This window comes from Phyllostomus discolor, chromosome 1 (genome assembly GCF_004126475.2).
Source record: "Phyllostomus discolor isolate MPI-MPIP mPhyDis1 chromosome 1, mPhyDis1.pri.v3, whole genome shotgun sequence".
Classification (NCBI taxonomy): domain Eukaryota; kingdom Metazoa; phylum Chordata; class Mammalia; order Chiroptera; family Phyllostomidae; genus Phyllostomus; species Phyllostomus discolor.
The window spans coordinates 49,221,075-49,234,872 of NC_040903.2; the positions used below are offsets into that span (position 1 = coordinate 49,221,075).

At 41.7% G+C, this 13,798-nt stretch overlaps 1 protein-coding gene across 3 annotated transcripts in view; it reads left to right on the plus strand.

Moving 5' to 3' along the window:
• Positions 1-13,798, plus strand: part of FRAS1 (Fraser extracellular matrix complex subunit 1) — a 423,042-nt gene that overhangs the window by 215,123 nt on the left and 194,121 nt on the right. For all 3 annotated transcript variants that reach the window (XM_036022554.1, XM_036022552.1, XM_028505680.2), the window contains exons 16-18: positions 1,915-2,055; positions 3,814-3,954; positions 5,245-5,421. In XM_036022554.1, coding sequence (XP_035878447.1) covers positions 1,915-2,055; positions 3,814-3,954; positions 5,245-5,421 — 459 coding nt within the window. The remainder of the gene's footprint in view (positions 1-1,914; positions 2,056-3,813; positions 3,955-5,244; positions 5,422-13,798) is intronic.

Below are 13,798 nucleotides of genomic sequence, written 5' to 3' on the forward strand. Positions count from 1 at the left end.
GCTCCTTCTGTACTTTTGAATGTACATCCCCTTTTCTCCTAGGTATTCTTTGCACAATTATTTAAACTCTTCTTGCCTTGAGCTTTTACAATACTGGAGAAACAAAATATTCTCTTAGCCTTTTAATTATTTCTGTCTCTGTTCCCATCCGTTCACAGCCAGGAGCCTTTTAAGGAGCAGTCAATAATTGTGACCTTCACTTTCATTCTAATGACCCGACTTGAACGGCTGTGGCACAGCTTGCCCACATCTCAATTTCTAGGTGCAGTGAGCCATGGTCAGACTTTAGCTGTCCTTTCTGCACTTGTAATGACTCCCTTCTCGAAACCCTTTCCTCCCTTGGCTTCTCAGCCATCACATTCCTGTTTTCTCTTCAACCTTTGTATGATTTCTTCTTGGTCACTTTTGCTAGTTGTTTCTTTTTTCCATTAAATATTGGCGCTCTCTGATCCTTGATCTCTTCTGTCTTATTTTTCATGCTTTTCCTGAGTAAATAAACTATTTTTGATTTCAACAATCACCTATATGTGATGACCCCCAGGCCTCTCCCCTGAACTCCAGAGCAATAAATCAGGCAGTTTACTGAACTGTACCTATCCCAAACCGAGCCCAGGAGAATCCCCCACACCTACTCCCCTTCTTGCATTCTCTGAGTGGCATCACTCATCCCCCAAGCCAGACCCCCGGAATCCATCTGAGACACTTTCTCCTACACAGGTCTCAAATCTATTGTCTCCTCCACAAGCCCGATCAGCCCCTGACCATCTTGTCCTGTGAGCGATGGGAAGAAGACTTGGCCACAGTCTTCCAGCTAGACTGCCAGCTTTCCTTCTTTGCTTCTCCAAACTTTCCCCCAAATGGAAGCCAAAAGAATCTTTCTTATAACCAATGTGGTGATGTGATGTTTCTATTGTGATGAAAACTTGGCAGGGGCTCCTGCTACCTTCTTTTCACCCAATGAGAGTCTAGACGGTGGAGTCTGGCATACAGGTTTATATGATCTGTTCCTGCCCACTGTTCTAGCTGAATGGAGCTGCTTTGTCCCTGGAGAGCCCAAGCTTTGCCAGGCCCTGGACCTTTCCTTGCCTCGCAGCTTAGGTCAGGAGTCCATTCCCATTAGCTAAGCATGTTCTGACTCACTTCCCAAGACAGTGTTTAAGGGCTACTGTTAAATGAATTCTTTCTTGACCTTTGATCTCTTCTATACCACACACATGTGTTTAGAATTTCCCTTGTAGTATTTCTCATATCGCGTATGTCTGTCTTCCTCTATCAGACTCATAAAGCCCTTAAAGCAAAGACCAGGGTAATTTGATATTTGTGTCCCTACCACCTGGTCAGTGCCTGACACAAAGCAGAAGAAATATTTGGGGGGCTAAATAAATGAAAAAGAGAGTAAGTAGATACTGGAAGATTGGGGAAGTTCAACAAGTTAACATTTTTGTAGCATGAACTTGCATAGTAAAACTCTGAGTTTCTGGATTCTCGTTCCAACTAGGGCTGCCAGATTAAGGATGACATGTTTAGGACAAACTTAATTGATTATTCATTATTTATCTGAAATTCAAATTTAACTGGAAATCTGGTATTTTTATTTGCTAAATCTGGCAACTCTACCTCCAAGGCCATTTATCTTTAAATCCCATATTAAATTGGATATGCTGGGTTGGGGGTGGGGGGTGCCTCAGAGCATTTGTAATGCTTATTGCAATAAATAATTCTTTGTTTCTTCAACTGTGAAAACAGAAAGTGCAGAATCCTTTCAAATATTGGAATTGAGGAAACAGAGCTCAGCTGAGCAGCCAGAGAATGAGATTACTATGTCGATAGCAACTGTGGACGTTGTAAAAAATAGACTTCTCTGCTCCCTTGGCTCACTATTGACTTTCTCCAATGGATTTTCCTCTTCCTTAGCTTGTGACCCATCCTGTAAAAGTTGTGGCCCCAATAGTCCCAGATGTCTTTCTTGTGCTGAGAAGGCAGTGTTGCATGATGGCAAGTGCATTTCTGCATGCCCTGGTGGATACTACACTGATGCCACTGGCCGATGCAAAGGTAAGACTCAGGCCATCACCATCATCATCATCAACTATACGGATATCTGCATGCTGCTCACTTGAGAATTTGCATGTATGATGGAAAATTGTTAAATTAAAAGGAATAGCTTTTTCATTAGAGAACCTACATGTTATTTGGTATGAGAATGGGAGACATGGCTGGATCCTGGGGGACTAGAGTGATTAAATAAAGGGCTTATACATATCAATCATCATTAGAGATCATTTGATCCTTTTGAAATGCCAAGAGCATCTTTAAGATCTTCATAGAGTTCTTGTGTACTTGTAAACCATCACTAACTTGGGTCAGAGATATGACAGGATCATTCCTTAGATGGTATTTATAAACACATATGGGGGCAAAAGTAGGTTAATAATAATAATAGTGAATAATACACTAATAAATAAATAAATAATAATACAAGAATAAACTCTGTTTCACGTACTCACGATGGTAAACCTACTTTTGCCCACTCCTGCATCTTGGCAGCTACACCACATCATAAAAATACAAGAAAAAGTAAACCAAGTTTGATGGCATGTAAAACTGAAGTCTGTATTGAAAATTTGGTTTTATATGCTATTTATGTATTGTTTCTTTCAGATTTATACAACCTAAACAATGAAATATTCCTTTTGAGATTTTATGAATTTCAGTTTATATGTGCTTGACTTGTGTCTTCCCTTATGAGCAACTCTGGGCACTTCCTGCCGCCTTGGCCGCACCTCCTCTCTGAGGCACGCACCTCCTCTCTGAGGCACGCACATACACTCTCACTCCCACCTAGTGTCTGCCAGTGCAGGATATTTAGACCTGTCCATCAGTCTCTTCCTATCGACCTCTCCTTGTCTTCCAGCCTCTTTACTCACCCATTGTTCATGCTTTTCCTCAGCATCCTGACCCCATGGGTCTTATCCTATCTCTATATCTCCCTCTCCCAGCTCCTGACCATTGTCTTCTGGAACCTTCTTTCGGTATCTCACTCCTGTCCTTTAGGACAGGCCATGGTACCATCTGTCTCTTAGAGTCAGAGATGCCCACTGTTACCACCCAGCACCAAAGAGGGGCACGTGTGTGTCTGGCATTGCCATAGGTAGCGGTCAGATTCTTAAATATAATTCTTACTTAGAGTATCAGAATATCCAAGCTAAAAGTACCTTAAATGAGCATTTAGTCCAACCTCTCACTGTGCATATTCGTGTGAAACGTGTCCTGGAGATACCCAGACTTGGTGAAGGGCATAGATAAATTAATGGCCAAACAGTCTAAATTCCACTGTTCCCAACACTCGGAACTTTCCACTCATCCCTATCCAGGTGGGGAATTTTAGGTCCAAACAGACCTAGGGCTAAATTCAAACCTGCTACTAATTAGTTCTGTGATCTTAGATAAATTTTTTAACATCCCAAGACTTCAATTTCTTCTATCTGTAAATGAGGTTAATAATGCTTACTTCATAATGTCACTATGAAGATTAAAAGTGGCAATGTGTATAAAACACAATACAAACACGAAAGGATAGCTAGTAAATCAGAGATAGAACGTGGGATCCAAGATGGGTAATTGGGCAATGTGGGCAGCTGTGGTGATAGAACCGCCTTCTAATGCATCTTTTCTTTTCATTTGCTATGAGGGCTAAGGCAGGGTTGAGAGTGGTGGAGGAGAGGGCTTCCTAGCACATAAGGAGCCCAGCCAAGAAGTGGGCCCTTCACTCACCTTGGTCACTTTGTCTTCATCTCTCACTCTCTTCCTCAGTTTGTCATGACTCGTGTGCCAGCTGCTCTGGACCTAGGGCTTCTCACTGCACAGCCTGCACTCACCCCCAGGCCCTGCGCCAAGGCCACTGTCTGCCCAACTGTGGAGAAGGCTTCTTCCCTGACCACGGGGTCTGCAAAGGTATTGCTGGTGTTGACCTTATTCTTAAGAGAATTTCCCGTCATAAGGACATAGATTTATGTTACTTTCCAGTTCAACTTTTCCTCTAGTATATCTTGTAGGGTTACACATACATCCTGTGCTTTGTGTCATTACCAAGAGGTAATCTAAAAAATCATGTTTGAATATTCGTGAAGACACCCATAGTTCATGACTTTTCTGGCCATCCTTCAGAGGAATGTCACTTCCTTTACCCTACATTAAAACCACTCTTATTTCCTTCTTTTACCATTCTTCTAGCATTGCTAATGTCTTTCTTCGTCTTCATGTTGTTTTCCCTCGAAGAACCTTTTTGTTAATGATTTTGCTGAGTACACTGAGAGTCACTAGCAATGCCTCTGGGCTGAGTAAAATGGAAAATCTTAATAGCTGTTTGCCAAACAGGCCTTGGGCTCTTTGGGAGGGCAGTATCACTGCAGTCCTTTGAAACTAGAACTTTGGGAGCAAACACTTCAAGTGTAATTAACTTATATTTATTTATACATGGAGCACCTTAGGAAAGAGCTTAAGAGTACTTACAGGAAGAATGTTTTTCAAACAGGCAGCTGCAATAAATATTATGAAAAGGAAAATTTAGCGAGTCTTTCAAATAATAGGAAAGTTCATTGTATCAAAATGTGAGCCTGAGATAACTCGAGTACTCTGTTTGGCTTTGATTTTCACCAGTAGCCAAGTAAAATAAGAAACTGTGATGGATTGTGAAATTCTTGTGGCTGCTCCAAAGAGGCCTCTTCCTTGTAAAAGCAGTCTTTCCTCATGTAAATTCTAAAAGGAATTTTTTGCTTGGACCCTATGTCATGGGTGATAAGTAACATAAAGGACAATAACACAACGAACATTTCTGCAAAAAAAAAATACACTGATGGCCTTTATGTGAACGCTTCTTAAGATCTTCAGTCAAAACTGAAGACATAATGTTACATCACCATTTGGTGAATGTGTTTCCCTGGAGAGCTAAGCCAATATTGTCCAGTTTGCAGGAGTTTTGTTTGTTCATTTGTTGGTTTTTAGTGACCAAGTTAGCCAGCTCTTACAGAACCTGAGAGATGTGACTAGCTAACCTCACCCTCATTTTGCCCCTCATTATTATTATCGTCACCCTGTGCTTTGTAGAGCCTGTCAGAAAAACAAAATTCTGACAGGATGTATCTGGTGAACTTCTCTATGTGGTTTTGATTTAATAACCGACTTCCACTAGTTGCAATGTATGTGACCCTCAGAATGTTTTCTGCATTTTATTCCTGTTGGCAGCCTGTCATTCCTCTTGCTGGGCTTGTGTGGGTCCAGAGCGCTCTCAGTGTACCCAGTGTAAGCAGCCAGAGGAAGGCCTGCAAGCGGAGCAGCTGTCTGGTGCCAACGTCACCTCTGGCGAGTGTCTGCCCCAGTGCAGAGCCCAGTTTTACTTGGAGAACACCGGGCTGTGTGAAGGTGAGTGAGCGTGATTTGAGAAAACGTTAGGTACTTTCTTGAGAGATCCTATGAGGTGGAGCCGCAGCCAGGAAGATCTTGGTTGTCACATAAGAATAGTTCCAGGGTGTTCAAGGGTGAGGCAGAAGACTGGCATGCCACAGAGGGGCCCCTGCTGATGCCCTCCTTTCCTTCGTGAATAATATGTGATCTGAAAGAGCCACCTCCTTTCCCCCCATGGTCCCCAAAGTCATACTCAGCAGTTCCAGACAGGAATTCTTTCAGAGACTAGTATAAGTAGCTACAAAAGACTCAGTGCTCATTGTAGAATTCTATTTATTATTTCTCCTAATTTGCTACCCTGAATATGAATTGGTTCCTTCAGGGCAAAATCTGGACTTCTGTCAAAATTTAGAAGTGATTCCTGTAATTGCCTTGGCATATCAGCTATGGAAAATTGATGCCATTCTGAGTAATTTGACTTACTAGCTACATCATGTATGAGTGGTTGAAGAGAAAAAGAGGAGATAAATTATAGATATTTTTTTTCTTGGGAAGTAAGGGAGGCCCTTCTCCGCTCCTACAAGAAGCTGCCTTGCTTTGAATTATTTGACTCTTGAGCTACCTAAAAAAAATTATTACTCATGTTTCCAATTATAAACATAACATGTGTGTCATTAAAGAAATTTTAATGTAGAAAAAATAGAAAAATAATCTACCTACCACCTACCACTTAGACCCAATAGCCTTTACCACTTTACTATAATACTCATTTAGCTGATGTTTTCTATGCATAGCTTTGAGTTCTTATTTTTGCAATATAACTCTAAACATGCTACAGGTGCAATTTTGCACCCTACAGGCCCACTTATTAAAGTGGCTTCCGTTTTACGTGGAATACATTCTCACGTGGAAACACTGGATTTCAAGGTCAGGTTAAAAGATTTTGGATGCAGTGAGTCATATGGCATAGTGGGAAGTATGCAAAATTAGAATACAGAGACCCCAGGCTAGACACTTAAGCTCTCTGAGCCTTTGCATTCACTGCATTAGAATAGGGATAATTTTCTTTCACAGTGGCTTTTTGCCAGGGCCAAAGGAGGTTAAGAGCATGAAAGTGCTTGGTAAATTGTAAAGCCCCCATACTCACTTGGTATAAACTTCAGTCTATATACTCAGGTGTTAAGGAGCATTGTAAGGGTTACTTCCTGCTCTCTGCTAAGCACCACGGTCTCAGGAGGTTTACACTGGTACCTAAAATTGGAGAAGAGTCACTACTCTCCAGACATCCTGGTTATGACCCATTGCCCAGATTCTCTGTGGTCCCTTACACTCCTCTGGCTCTGTTTCTATAACCAGTTGTGGAATATGGGAATCTTTGCTGCTGCTGAGAGAGCCAGTGCCTTCCAAAGGCACATCGCACAGACTTCTCTGATGGTCCCAGGAGAAATCATGAAGAAATCTTCCCAGGCTGCTCCTTATAGTTAGCATGTTTCTACAGTGTTGAGTACTGCATTAAAAATGAAATGATTAACATTTCAAAAATTATGTTATAAGTGAAAATTATAGTGACCCTGTTTATTCAGCCAGAAAGTAATGTTACTGGTGAGTTGGCGCACACATCATGACCCAGGCCCTGTGAAAGTGCCATACTTGTTTATTCCCTTCGTCCTGGCACCAACCTTATGGGGTCAGTGGCAAAACTATCAAAGAAGAAGCTGAGGTTTGAGGACACTAAGGCTATAATTTGCCCAAAGTCATGTAGCCAGTGCAGAGTAGTGTCCACTGGGACGCTGATATCCATGCCCTCACCCAGGATGCCACTGCATTATGGTCACTGAAGGGCCATAGCGCAGTGTGCTAAGACTGCAGGATTATGACAGCATAAACCAGCAGAGCAGTGTTTTCTGGGAATTCCTTATACAGACATTTTTAAAAAAGGATTAGAATCTAATCCCTCTGGAATGGTTTAATTGTGCTCCTGAGTGAAAGGACCAGATTGACCTCTTAAGTCCTTGTAGTCCTGTGATTTCATGATAGTTAATAGAATATCATTAGATATCACACATAATGCTGTCTACTCTCATTTATTTCCAAATCTCTGTGCAATCTCTGCTAGATAGATTGCTGTACTAAATTTATAAGTGATGAGAATGTGGCAGAAAGAGGTTAATTGAGTTGCTCAAAATTCATTGGGAAACTGAGCGCAAGCAACAATTGTTTTGAACCCTACCTGAGTATGAAATGTGTTGATTGATGTATTTCCTGTCACTTACCCCGTATCTCCGGAAACCTTTTCGCCTTCCTACAAACTGTTCCATTTTCAATTTTTCCAAAGTACTGTCTGTGAAATCAGGCCGGAAGGTGCTATGAGATTGCATTGGCTGTCCTTCTCACACATTCCCAGCAATATCCTTGCCTCTTTGTAGAACATTTAGGAAGGCTAGAGTTTGTGTGTGTGTGCCACTAATAATTTATTTCACGGCACCTTGTATCTCAAATGCTTTTCTGTAAGGAAGAGAAGAACAACCATTTTCTGGAACTCTCCCACTTCGGTTCTCTGAGACTGCAGCACAGAGTGATTAGAATATTACTGCAGCTAATGAAAGTGAGAAGCAGATGTGTTATAGGAAGAAGCAATTTACTTAGAGTTTGAGATGGTGTCAGAGTTATTATAAAAGTTTCTTCTCCAAGTTTCAAGATGAAACCAGGCATTATCTAGTGGAAGTTGAAGCAAAAATTTATTCAAGATATTTAACTAAAATCCAAGTTTGTAATAGAAGGATGAAAAACTATAAAGTTAATATACAGTGACCAAAGAGAATACTGTTTATTAGTAACTGCAAGACAGTCTATTCATTTCCTCTACAAATGTGTACTGTGTGCCTCCTGGGTGCTGGGCATTGTCTAGGTCCTGGGAGTATACTCGTGAATGAGTCAGATGAAATTCCTGCTCTCGTGGAATTTATATTCTAGCAGGAGAAACAGATAATAAGTGAATAGCAACAGCAGCAGTAAAGCCCATGGCACACACTTGGCTAGTGTTCTGGGCTTTGATGCCTACACAGGCTAACAGGGAAAAGGACGAATGGGGTTGAAGTGGCCTTCAAAGTGGATGTGCTCCGGTGACATGGGAGCTCATCCACATGACAGTCACTTGCATATGTTTGTCCTTGTTTCTGGCTTATCCTCCGAAATGAACGTGGGTGCTTCAGAAGATGGAGCTTTGACATCACACTTCTTTTTTACGTGGCCTCTATGTTTCCCAAGTGTGTCTGGAGTTGCTGGTACAAAGGAGAATCCATTACTAATTGTGAGATAATTTGAAGGCATTTGGTAGTTGGCCAAATTTGTTTATGTTTATTAAATATTAACATTTAGAATTCATTAAAAGGACTTTAATAATTTTATCTAGAGTAGATCTCACCTGTTAACTGGTTATTCACTAGCATTGACAGATTCAAGTTAAAAAAAAACAAAACACAAAACCCAAGAAACACCCATCTCCCCTCCTGCTAAAACTAAACAAATTACGAATCAATAAAAAACCATGCACCCCCTAAAACAACATAAAAAAACCATCCCTTACTTTTTCATCTATCTTCCCCATGAGTTTTCCATGCCTCTCTGAGAGCTGGGACAGGGCCACTCAGCTGCACAGCTGCAGGGGCACCACATTCATGGTCATTTGTCTGACTGGTGCCTCCCACTGTCATCTAGTGACTGTGCAGCCCATGCACATGGCAGCCTGGGGTGGAAGGACAAGACGGAGGACCTGGAGCTCCTGTCCATGGGAGGCCTCTCCTCTCTCCCGCTGACATTCCTGGCTTCAGGTTGGGTTGCTCAACTCAGTCTCAGATTCTCCTTCCATTCTTGTCGAGGGTTGTTTTTTTATCTCTGTGAAAAGATACAGCTATTTTGAAAGTTAGCTTTTAGTCGAGGTCTCTAGAGCAGAGCTTCTTGCTGACATCTCCTGGGAATCTTGTTAAGATGCAGATTCAGATTTAGTCAGTGTGGGTGGGGTCTGGTTTTTGCACCTCTAACATGCTCCCAGGGGAGGCTGCTGTGTCTGGTCCACTGACCACGGGTTGAGTAAGGAAATGCTCTCATTAAAGGAGGGTAAGCCCGTCACTTTATCACTGGTATGCTTCTTGCTAACAAAGCAGTTGTTAAAAATTTCAACTTTTATTTCTTCTCACTGCCAGCGCTATATATTACAGAAACTTTTAAAAAAACACAGGTAAATCTATTACTAAGTTACCCAGATTGAGCAAATAAAAAATACAGAATTAGCTTCTGGTCAAGATGGAGGAGTAGGTAAACACAACTCGCCTCCTCACACAACCACAGCAAAAATTACAACTAAATTACAGAACAACTATCATCCAGAGTCATCAGAAAATCGAGCTATATGGAAGTCAGACAACCAAGGAATTAAAGAAGTCACATTCACCCAGGTGGGTAGGAGGGTTGGAGATGCGGAGACACAGAATAAGAGGTCTCACACCCATGTGCGGTAGATTAAAATTAGGAGGGATATCTCAGGAGGGATCCCAGCCCAGGGTTCTAGTTCCAAGAAGATAAATCCCCATAACTTCTGGCTGTAAAAACCAGTAGAGGTTGGGACAGTGGAAGAAACTGTGAAATTCTAAGGCATCTTCTCTTAAAGGACCCATGACAGACTTAGGACTTATGTAGACTCACTCCCTCTGGGCTCCAATAGTGGGGCAGCAGTTTGAAGGGCACCAGTGGCCTATGGTGAGAAACTGAAGTGTCTGGCATCAGGGTGGGTGCTGGGAGACAGCTTCCTCCTGGACAAAACTCCAGAGGCCAGGCAGCAGCCATTGTCACTTTTCTGAGGCTCCCCCACACAGAGCCACAGAGCAGCAACACCACATCTGAGACTCCATCAACCTGGTTCACACAGGTTGCCTCGCACAGGTGATTACCTGAGTCTCCACCCCATCCAACTTGCTGGTGCACTTTTCTACATTAGGCCATGCTACTAAGATGGAGTTGAAAAAGCTCTACCTAATACATAGAAACAAACACAGGGAGGCTGCCAAAATGAGGAGACAAAGAAACATGTCCCAAATGAAGAACAGAACAAAACTCCAGAAAAAGAACTAAATGAAATGGAGATAAGCAATCTATCAAATGCAGAGTTCTAAACACTGATTATCAGGATGCTCCAGGAACTCACTGGGTACTTCAGCAGCATAAAAAAGACCCAGGCAGAATGAAGTTTACACTAAGTGAAATAAAGAAAAGTTTACAGGGAATCAGCAGTGGAGTGGATGAAGAATCAAAGGCCAGATAAAGTAATTCCCAGACAAGGTGAAGCTAAAGGAGTTCATCATCACCAAGCCATTATTATATGAAATGTTAAAGGGACTTCTTTAAAAAAAAGAAGATCAAAAGTGTGAACATTCAAATGTCGATAAATTCACAACTATCAAAAATTAAATCTAAAAAACAAACTAATGGAGCAGAACAGAAACAGAATCATATACATGGAGATCATTTGCAGGGTTATCGTTGGCTGGGGTGGGGGGAATGGAGTGAAAGATGCAGGGATTAGAAGCACAAATGGGTAGGTACAGAATAGACGGGGATGTAAAGCACAGTATGCAAAATGGCATAACCATTAAAATATGTCAAAAATACAGAATTAGGAAAAATACAGGCTTGAGCAAAAGTAGGTTTACAGTTCATGTGGAAAATAATATAATAATGAATTAATAGCAATGTGAAAATAAACTGTACTTCACATACTCATAACTGTAAGTCTACTTTCACCATACTTTGAATTTTTCAAATTTAAAAAAGTGAATTTCTTATTATAGATATGTCCCAAATATTGCCTGAGATATGCAATCCAAATTTAACTAGGTATTATTTATTTTATCTGTAAATCCTACCTATGACCCTTCTATCTTGAGAGAACCCCTTTTAATCTTCTGACATAGAGTTTTACACTTATGTACACATACACACATATATATATCACTTTATAGTTTATAAATTTTTCATAACCATGAAGTTTATTGGAGATCCTGTGAATTTACATTCACTTCTATTTTATAGATGAAGACATTGAGGCTGAGAAGAAACCAGCTAAAGAATAATGTAGAAATGGGGGATCCTGGGATCTAATAAAGGACATAGTTGCTTAAGAAATATTTTCTTCTTTCCCACTCAGATGCCTTGTTTTTTATTTCATGCTGGAGCTTTACAATTTAATTTCAGGCCAGCCATCTCACTTAATGATGCATTTCAATCACCATGCCAACAGTTTGGCAGTGGTGACCAGGAAGGGATAGGAACATGATCAGGATGATTAGTTTAGCCCCATAATTGCCCCGATTCTGTGGTAAATTAATGATGGATTCTTTCATTTCCCACACAGTTCGGCAAGAGGTTCAGAATGATATAATTTCGAGGAAATTACAAGCTTTATTTTAAAAATGAACTCTGGGCTGCAATGATACATTTTACTTACATATTCTCTAATGTATCATGTCAGTAGAAACTGCTTTAAAACAGAATGCAGGGGTGACAGACATCCCAGCAGCCCCGCCCCCTATACCAGCAACCTTCCCATTATACTTGGAGTCATCGTGGCACTTCGGGCAGGTAAACATCAGGGACATTTTAGGAACCAAATTTTTCCAGGCCTCCTTTTTCATTCTTGAAGCTAGTATTGCCTTCTTAAGCTAGGTCGTACTGCATGGAGCAAAATTACATAAAATTCGTACAGGTTTGATATCAGTTTTTCATTTTTTTCAACTTTATTGAGATATAATTAACATATAACACTGTATTCGTTTGCTGTATACAACACAATGATTGGCTACATGTATGTGTTGGGAAGTGATCACCACAGTAAGTTTAGTTAACATTCATCACCACACACAGTCACAATTTTTTGGTGTATGTGATGACAACTTCAAAGATTTATCCTTGTAGCAACTTGTAAATATACATTATGGTGTTGTTAGCCACAGTCGCCATGCTGCGCATTATTTATCCCCAGGACTTACCTTGTGATTAGAAGTTTGTACCTTTTGACCACCGTCACTCATTTTACCTCTCTCTGCCTGCCCCCATCACCAGGTTGTTCTCTGAACCTTATCATTCAGCTGCCACAGCTCTTGGTTTTCTCTGAAACCTTTGTGGTTGTCTAAGTAACATCTTTTGTTCTTCATTGGCTCCCAGTAGCTGAGAGTGTGCGAAGACCTGCCAGGGTCCCAAAGGGGAGGATCTCAGTCAGCACCTGGATGCAGGCAGATTGGAAGCTGGACCCTCAGGCAGCAGCTTTTAAAGTCTGTAAAAGTACATCTTTGTGGGAAGATAGGGAGGTGGGTATTTCCATCAGCTCCCTCTGAGCCCAGGGAGGACAGCCTAGTAAGAACTGTTTCTCTGCTTGCTACAGTTCTGTTGAACCCAGGAACTCAAGCCCTGCTGGCCACCAGAGCCAGGCTTTCAAGGGATGCGTCCTCTAGGTGGCAACTGCAAAAGTCATGCATGAGACACGTGCACAGGTTTTTTCCAGGGAGACACCAGTGACCTGAGCAAGGTGGAGGGAGACAGTGAATGTAGTGTCTGCCAGCCTCCCAGGTGTTGGAAGAGGATCACAGTCTTGTTAAATTAGAAGTCTGATCTTCAGGATGCTGCTTTTGAGACAAGCAGATCTGTCTCTCTCAGGGCGAGTCTGGGAGATGGGGATTTCTGACTACTGCCTCTGCTGAGCCTTGGGGGAACCAACACCCTAAGTTTTTGCAAGTCAGTAACTGCTTCTTTGCTCACTGCATCCTTATGGATCTCATGGATACAAGTCCCTGCTGGCCTTCAGAGCTACAGCTTTGGGGACCCATCCCTCAGGTAGAAATCTGAAAAGCTGGGGCACTAGATGTTGGGTCCAAACCCTTCAATCCTCAGGGAGAAGCTGGGAAGTAGGAGTTCCCTTGGACGGTATGTGGCTGTTCTGGGGGTAGGGTATGTGGCAACAGTGCCTCAGCCCCTCCTGCCCAGGTTGATATGGTCTTTTTCTCCTTTGCCCGTTGTGTAGGAATTACTCAGCTAGTTTCTTGATTCTTTCAGAGGGAACTGTTCCATGTCTGGCTCTGGGAGGAAGGGAGTTCAGGAACCTGCAAGTTCACCATCTTGGACGAGAATACCAATAAGAAATTCACTGATTATTTTGGTCAATTAATTAATGTGCTTTAGGAGAATAGAAAGAAATAAAGTATATTTTGATCTATTTAGCTGGTGCTAAGATTCACCAAAGGCCTTAAGGCAAAGAGTTTTAATTAAAGAAATAAATGGGCAGGACTCTGCCTGCTCAGCTTCAGAGCATGTTACTATTTAAGAAATTGGGGTTCCCTTGCATTAATTG